At 35.4% G+C, this 7,478-nt stretch overlaps 1 protein-coding gene and 1 long non-coding RNA gene across 2 annotated transcripts in view; one reads left to right on the forward strand and one right to left on the reverse strand.

Annotated features, from left to right (window-relative positions):
- Positions 1 to 5,171: 5,171 nt before the first annotated feature.
- Positions 5,172 to 6,585, reverse strand: LOC109587382 (uncharacterized). Its single transcript, XM_020003621.1, has 2 exons — positions 6,263 to 6,585; positions 5,172 to 6,202 (listed from the first exon to the last, which is right to left on the reverse strand). Exons 1-2 carry the CDS (start codon positions 6,549 to 6,551, stop codon positions 5,172 to 5,174), a joined length of 1,320 nt encoding a protein of 439 aa, XP_019859180.1. The 5' UTR covers positions 6,552 to 6,585.
- A 198-nt stretch (positions 6,586 to 6,783) lies between these two features.
- Positions 6,784 to 7,478, forward strand: part of LOC109587385 (uncharacterized) — a 1,432-nt gene continuing 737 nt past the window's right edge. The window contains exons 1-3 of the long non-coding RNA XR_002187562.1: positions 6,784 to 7,111; positions 7,165 to 7,277; positions 7,330 to 7,436. This is a non-coding gene — a long non-coding RNA (uncharacterized LOC109587385). The remainder of the gene's footprint in view (positions 7,112 to 7,164; positions 7,278 to 7,329; positions 7,437 to 7,478) is intronic.

Here is a 7,478-nt window from a genome sequence, read left to right on the forward strand (position 1 = left end):
AAAACATGCACTGTCACTACTGCTGTATGTCCTATTGAAATTTGTCTATTATAATATTGTATGCATAAATGTCATGTGATCATCATGTGCTGAGTGGCTTGACCTGTGAGCAGGTATTAAGTAAGTATCTCTTAGTGAGGTGGTCAGAGTTGGTGTATCAATCTTAGTGAAATTTTGGTGTTGGTGTATAGTATTTATGCTACCATCATTCTGGCTCCATGACTGTTTTGAATTAGACAATTAGCCAGTTATTTGTGTTACTCATGCCTTATGCTATAACATTTTGCAGGACACTGCAGAATATCGGTAATTGCATTTTTGAGCAGAGCAGGCAGCCCTGGCATATTATTGTGATAATTTCAGTTTCATAGTTTTTCCTCCTAAATATGTACATGCATGATGTACACTACAGACTCTCTTGTATAAGTTGTACTGGTAAACTCCCTTTAACATCATGTAGCATTGTTGCTGCTATTTTTGAATCATGTAGTCACGTACACACAGGGAGTGGGCCACACTATACTCAATAAATCTATTTACAAAACTACCCAGCAAAAAAATTGTTTAAAACTACCCATAAAAGGTTATCTCAGTTCTGGAAGTCTATTGTTTAGTGAAACTGAGGTAACCACCTATGGGTTGTTTTAACTACTAATTTTTTGCAGTGTATATGCTGAGCTATCACAACAGTTTCAGTTTCATAAACACATCTACAGGCATTTCTTTGGTCAACAATGCTTTCACTACAAGTGGTTGTCTTCTTGTTGAGTGTCAGTGAAGTTATTAGTCAATGTCCACCTTCCTCAGGTAAGACACTGGATGTGTATAATAACAACTGTATAGGTTTTTACAGGTATATACCTGAGGCATGGTGGAACCTGTTATACTAATAATGGATCATTTTTTACTGACAGTAGCATCAGACCAACTCCTATAGAGTGTGGATTACCTGGTGCTACTCTGATTGGTGGACAATAGATTGGTCCTAATGGAGTAATTCCTTGTGATGGTGGTAGCAATGAAAATGTTCAATGTACTACTGGGTCAGGTGCCAGTCTCAGTGTTTCCATAAATCCTCCAAGCTTTCTTGGGGCAGATGGTGATGGCTAGTATATGTGTTGTCTAACCACTAATTGTTCAACTCCTGGTACTAACATCATCACTGCTACTATATTCAGTACTAAAGAGGAGACTATAATCACTTACTGTTGTAATAATTTTCATTTGTAGGATTTGCAGAGATAGAATCATTTACTGTTGCTGGTCTTCCTTCTGATATGACAGTATATCCTCAGGAATACAAATTGAATTGTACTAAAATTGGACACTTATGGTATGACATTAGTATGAGCATTGGTAGTACTGCACTGGCTAGTTACACTAATTGTAATGATAATAATAATAATTGTCCTGGTACTGAGTTAGTTAGTAGTACCAACACTGTAAGATATACTGTTGACATCACATGGGATGGAATGAATGTCAGTAGGGGATCAATCAGTGAATCAACCACTGGAGATCAAATTTATCAGTGCAGGTTAGCAGATGATCCTAATAGTATTGAAATTAGAATACGTAATGCAACTGTAACAGGTAAGTTAATGAATGATGCCAATAATTTTGATACCAATAATATTAGTACCAGCAACTGCCCCTTCTTCTCTTACTGAGGTCAACAAGACAGCTACCACTATCACTGTCAGTTGGACTGCACTTGATTCATCTGATGCTGATGGATATGTAGTCAATGTCACTAGTGACACAGACACTGTGCAGACAGTACATGTAGAGGGAAGTAGTAACAATACAATCACACTGAATGGACTGAGAGGAGGAACAACTTATAGCATCACAGTCAGAGCCTATCAACAATTACTGGGACCTGCTAGTATAATCGGTGTACAGACCTTACCAGGTATAATTGCTACTACGCCTTTTAATGTACTTGTAACATTGTTGATGTATTTCTAGTTATTAATTCAATCAATTGGACACTAGTCTCATCCATTACACAACTCAATAACACTCAATATCGTATTGATTGTCTCACAACTACTGACATAAATCCTTCAACTGATGTTTACTGGTTAGTGAATGGAGTGATGAAGAGTAACTCAATGTATACATCAATTGATGCCGTGACATACAACAACACACTAGAGTACCTTATGAATGACCGGACATCACCCGTGTCATTTTATAGGTTTAAATCCAACAGAGGCTCAACCCTACACTAAATAATTTTTTAAATTTTTTGTCCTAGTATATAGCAGCTCCTATTTATATATAGCAGCTCCTATTTGTATATAGGAGCTCCTATTTATGTACAGCAGCTCCTATTTATATATAGCAGCTCCTATTTATATATAGCAGCTCCTATTTGTATATAGGAGCTGCAATTTATGAATTGGAGATGCACCTTGCCAAAAAATATTTCTCTTTTTAATAGATGGCTTATTGTCCTGTTTGGCGCCCCATAAATAATAAGCAGCTCGTTAGCCATCTTCTTCTCTAGATTCGACTATTCGAGCAAATTTTAAGGCCAACGTGGCAGATCACGTGAGCAGCTTATATAAAAAAAAGGAAAAATCTTTAAAATTGCTACAGATTTGAGTGGATAATCGGCCAAATACATTGTCATACATGAAGCCTTGCCATGATGTGGAATTATAATGCTTTGCGGAATTAAATTGTGCGTTTTTATGATGAACAGCAAACAGCAAAATTAAATTCCAGCAAATATTTCCAGCTATACGGTATGTCCATATGCCAATAATACAATGTACAAGAAATGAGTAGTAGGCAAAAACATAACACTCGTTTTATATTAATCATTGTTAAAAATGTAAGAATTTGATGCTTTAACTTGAATACGTAACAATGCTATTTTAGTGCACTATATGAGCGCCAAAAAAGGGTTTGTTCAAATTTTTGGCGTACTTTGTGTGCCACTCATCTCTGGGCCCCCTCATTATTTCCTTCCCAGCTATGCCCTAGTCCAACACAAATAATTCATTAAGTACCAAACCAAAACCCCACCTTAATAGTATCTAATATACCATATAACGCTTTATTTTGGTGGCACTTTATTTTGGTGATTTTGATGTAAAATTGTAATTGGCGGCTTTTAATTTTGCAATTTTTGTGTACATGTGCATTACTGAGCATTCGCATTAATGATTGGCGGTTTTAATATTGGCGATTCTGCTTGCAAACTGCCAATCGCCAAAATAAAACTCCGCCAAATTAAAGGGTTATACGGTATAATAATTATCTAAAGCGCATGATCTAAGTCTCTAGGCACATGGTCTTAAAGTTTATTGTGCCAGTAGAAAAGCAACCAATACAGGCCAGTATGTACACTTGTAGTGGTAAGCCCAGTTTGTTAGATAATAATCATAGGCATGTATATTTAGTATTAGCACACGTGTAATTGTACAAGCCACATTGGTTACAACAGCTTTTTAAGACAGGCAGGGTAGTGAGAGTTTGGCAGCCATTAAAAATGTTTTGACCCCCAGCTCTGGTTCTCAAGGCTGGACTACCTAGCCTGCTGTTTGCTACGGCTTTCATGTAACTATAAAAGTTTGTTTATATTTTCACGTAGTATGGCAACTGGTTTCTCTGAGTCATGGACAGAGGGTTGAGGGTGAGATGCCAGGAAGATAGCCAGGAAAGAAGTCTATGCGGGTAGGTAGACTAGAAGATTCAACCGACTGTGGCCAACACTCTGCGGACAACAAAAGTTGAGCGTAATGTCCCCTCTTAAACTAAATGTCATAATATTTAATCTCTCTCTGTCTTTTCTCATGTGAATAATGTACATGTGTTTTTGGCATGAGGGGCATAGTCAATTTGGCGACATGTTCAGTTTTCTCCAGTTAATGATACATATAAATTATTTATTAATAAACTAATAATGTATATGAAATAATTACCAAAAGTCTAATCTGTTTTCAATAGTTTTATAATAAGGTAATGAATAACAAGTTTGTTTATGTTTATTTTCTAGAGCTAGTTTTCTTAGTGTATTATTGGTCCTGAGAGATTCCATCAGTACCAGTACTCCATCAGTATCAATATTAGTACCATTGAGCCAAAGGGTAGATAGTGTGTGGTTGTAGAGTAAAAGTTTAGCTAGTGACTGAGCACTGGTTGAAGTGATGTCAGGATTGTCAAGGAGATATAAGCCAGTAATTGTTTTATTATTAATTATTGATTGTGTTAGTGCAATGACTCCATCATCATTGATGGAATTAGGACTGATCCATAGTGCCTCTAATGAAGTATTGTTTGTTAGTTTGTGTGACAGTGAGTGGATGACATCTTTTGTTACTTTAGTGTAATTTATATGAATCCTCTTTATTGTTCTTATATCTAGTACTTGTGACATCAGTAGGTGTACAATATCAGGTGATGAGTGATGGAGGTTAATGTTCTGATGACTGTCCGTTAATTGACTGATCACTTCCTGACATTGACCTGCTGATGGTTTAGTGAGGGTTACTTTATCACTGCCCCACTTCACCTCTCCTGTCTCTCCTCCTAATAATAAACACAGTTAGTCAAGTATATTACAATTTAATACAGTATACTAGGTAAACAATAAAATATATTATTAATGATGTTTGTTTGTGTGTTTCAGGTAATGCTGGTTATTGTACCAGTAAGTCATTACACTTTACAGCTGCTAGGATGTAATAAGTGTGGTCTATTTTTTATTATGTGACAGTAAACAAATCAATTGTACGTTTTATTAATGTATTTATCTGTTTTCATTCTTTCTCTTTTATTGTGAATAGGAGACATTAAATTAGAATACAAGACTCTAGTATAATGATGTAAAATTATTTTGACTGCATAATTTTAGGATTTTTGCTAAATTTCTATTGCTGTTTTGTATAACTGCATATAATTCCTTTTTAAATAAAATTTTACTGTCAAACTCAATCACTTGTACATGTACTTCTATGCAATGGACACAATGGGACATGAAAGTTACTGTTATACACAGGTGTCCTTTATGTGGAGGTTATATTATTCAGTAAGGAATGTAATTGGTGCACTAGGTGCTGTCCATTAGGAGGTGTGCACTATAGAGAGCATTTGTTAAGAGAGGGTTAACTGTAACAATGATGTATTTTTTGTTTGTATTAATTATTACTATTAGATTACTCACCTCCACTGGATAATAGTATTTCTTTTATTTGAGTGTGTCCTCCTTCATTAGCTATCTCTACTGCACTCTTTCCTCTCTCATCTTTACTGTTAGGATCAGCTCCTAACTGCAGTAGCATTGATACTTCAAAACTATCACCAGCTTTAACTGATTCATGGAGTGAAACATCAAAATTGTTATCATCTTCTCTTCTGATAGAAATCAGTTTATTGTCAACAGCAACTTCTAATATTCCTAATCTACTCATTGAGGTCATGTTTATATTGATATCATCAATAAGAGACTGCAATAGTGAAGTTGGTATCGACAGTGTAATAACAACTGAACCAGTCTCAATGTCCACTATAGTAAATATATCTGCTACTTTATGCGAAAAGTAATACTGAAGGACTCTTTTAAATTTAGTTAGAGTCATTTCGTCCCATCTGTCGCTTAGCTGAATAACGACTGGTTTTGTTTGATCACTAGAGGTCAGAGAGGCTCCTGCTGGTAATGATGATAATTTCTTTTTGATTGTTGATCTTATGTGTTTCAATTGTGATGATTCTGAGAATTTATCAACACTATCAATGTATTGAGTTAGTTCAGTTTGTGAATTTGAAAGGTAAGAGTTTGTCAAGTGTTTAAGTACACCAAAGCTGAAGAAATCATAATGAGGCTGAAGAGAATCAAATAATTCATCAACATCAACATATTTCAACTCGGATACTTGAATACTTAAATAAGCTGCTGCACTCCTAGCTACAGCTTTAAGCTTCACTTTACCCTTTTCCACCAGTTCCTCAAACTCACCTCTTATATTAGAATCAAGAGATGCAAAAAGAGAAATAAGATCTCCAATATTAGTAGCAACTTCACTCTTTGAACTGAGCTCAATGACAGTAGTAGGAGTAGATGATAGTGATCCAGTGATTGTTGGTTGTGGTGTGTGAGATTGTGCAGTGACATCCACTGGTTGAAGTGGTCCCTTATTGACTGATGGTTCCTGCTCTAGATTAGCATCAACATGACCACCTTTCATTTCTATTATAAATGAAAATTTAGATAATAAATAAGTAAGGTATAAGATACTGTATATCTTACTTAATTTTACCATTAGTTTAGATGCCATGCTCTTTAGTTCTACTTTCTGTAGTGATGTAATGAGAGAAGAGAACACACTGTTAGGATTAGGATGACACTCAAGTGTTGCTAGTACTGAAGAGAATATTTTATTAGCTCTATCATAAGGACTGAGTCCTGCAGTACTTTCCACAGTAACATGTACTGCTTTAGGAATGAGATTAGATGAAAAGAGATGATTATTTATCTGAGAAATAACTGGAGCATTTCCTGCTAACAGGTCAACAAGATCAGCTAACATCTCTTTCATTGTAATGTATTCTTTAGATGTGTCCTGAGACTGTAAAAACAAAAAGTTAAAATAACCCCAGGTTGGTTACTTTTACCACTAAATTTAATAGTTATTGTAACCAATTTTTTGTTATCTTAACTAATTTTAGGTTAATTTTGATCTGAGGCATTATTTTCACCAAATTAAGTTTTTTTAACATCTTGTAAAGTTGTTTTAACTAATGTAAGTTGTAAAAATAACCACATCATAATAATTAATTTAACCTCTGCGGTATGGTTACGCACACTGAGCATGCGCAGAAGAGCAGTGCCTGTGGTCCCTGGGCAGTGGCCCGTGGGCAGTTGCAGCTGCAGTCTTCTTTGTCATTTGCCCACCATTATTGACTCTGCTTTTGCTGTTTTATTAGTACTGTTCCTGTCTTTTAAGATGCACTGAAATATTTCAATAGGTGAGCCAAAGATTACTAATTCTTTTGAACATTTTAGATGAAAATATCTAAACCACAGACATCATTCTAAGCGGTTATGTGTCAACAGCTGGACTCGAGAAGAAGTACAGGAGTGCTTGCTTGTATTATGGTAACACAGCTACTCCAGTATCTATAACAATAGCTATCAAATGTTTTGTTTAGGCAACTTAGTGTTTCAGACAGTTTAAGGCTAACTGTGTCGGAATCTGTGATGTCAGTGGAAATCACATCTAACTAGGTCGTGCTAGGATAGTCTGAAGGCAGTTGGAATCACAGTCAGGCACTATTCATATAATGTTTTTTTTTTGTTTCATTAAAAGTATGCAGGTTTTAATCCCGAAACTGATCATCAAATTGAATTTTGGCAACAGTTTCTAATTATTATGCTGGGTCTATTTATTTATGGATGAACCAAACCTCATTAGGCTTCACAAGTTAGTAGTCACAACTTTTATTGTTGATATCATTTTAATTAT

This window comes from Amphimedon queenslandica, unplaced genomic scaffold (genome assembly GCF_000090795.2).
Source record: "Amphimedon queenslandica unplaced genomic scaffold, v1.1 AMPQUscaffold_12590, whole genome shotgun sequence".
In the NCBI taxonomy this organism is placed as follows: Eukaryota; Metazoa; Porifera; class Demospongiae; order Haplosclerida; family Niphatidae; genus Amphimedon; species Amphimedon queenslandica.

Excerpts from the sequence above, each read along its gene's own strand:
- LOC109587382 (XM_020003621.1), bottom strand. The coding sequence starts at position 6,551 with ATGAAAGAGATGTTAGCTGATCTTGTTGACCTGTTAGCAGGAAATGCT. Across the intron at positions 6,203-6,262 it reads TAAACTAATGGTAAAATTAA|AAATGAAAGGTGGTCATGTT; the intron begins GTAAGATATACA and ends CATTTATAATAG.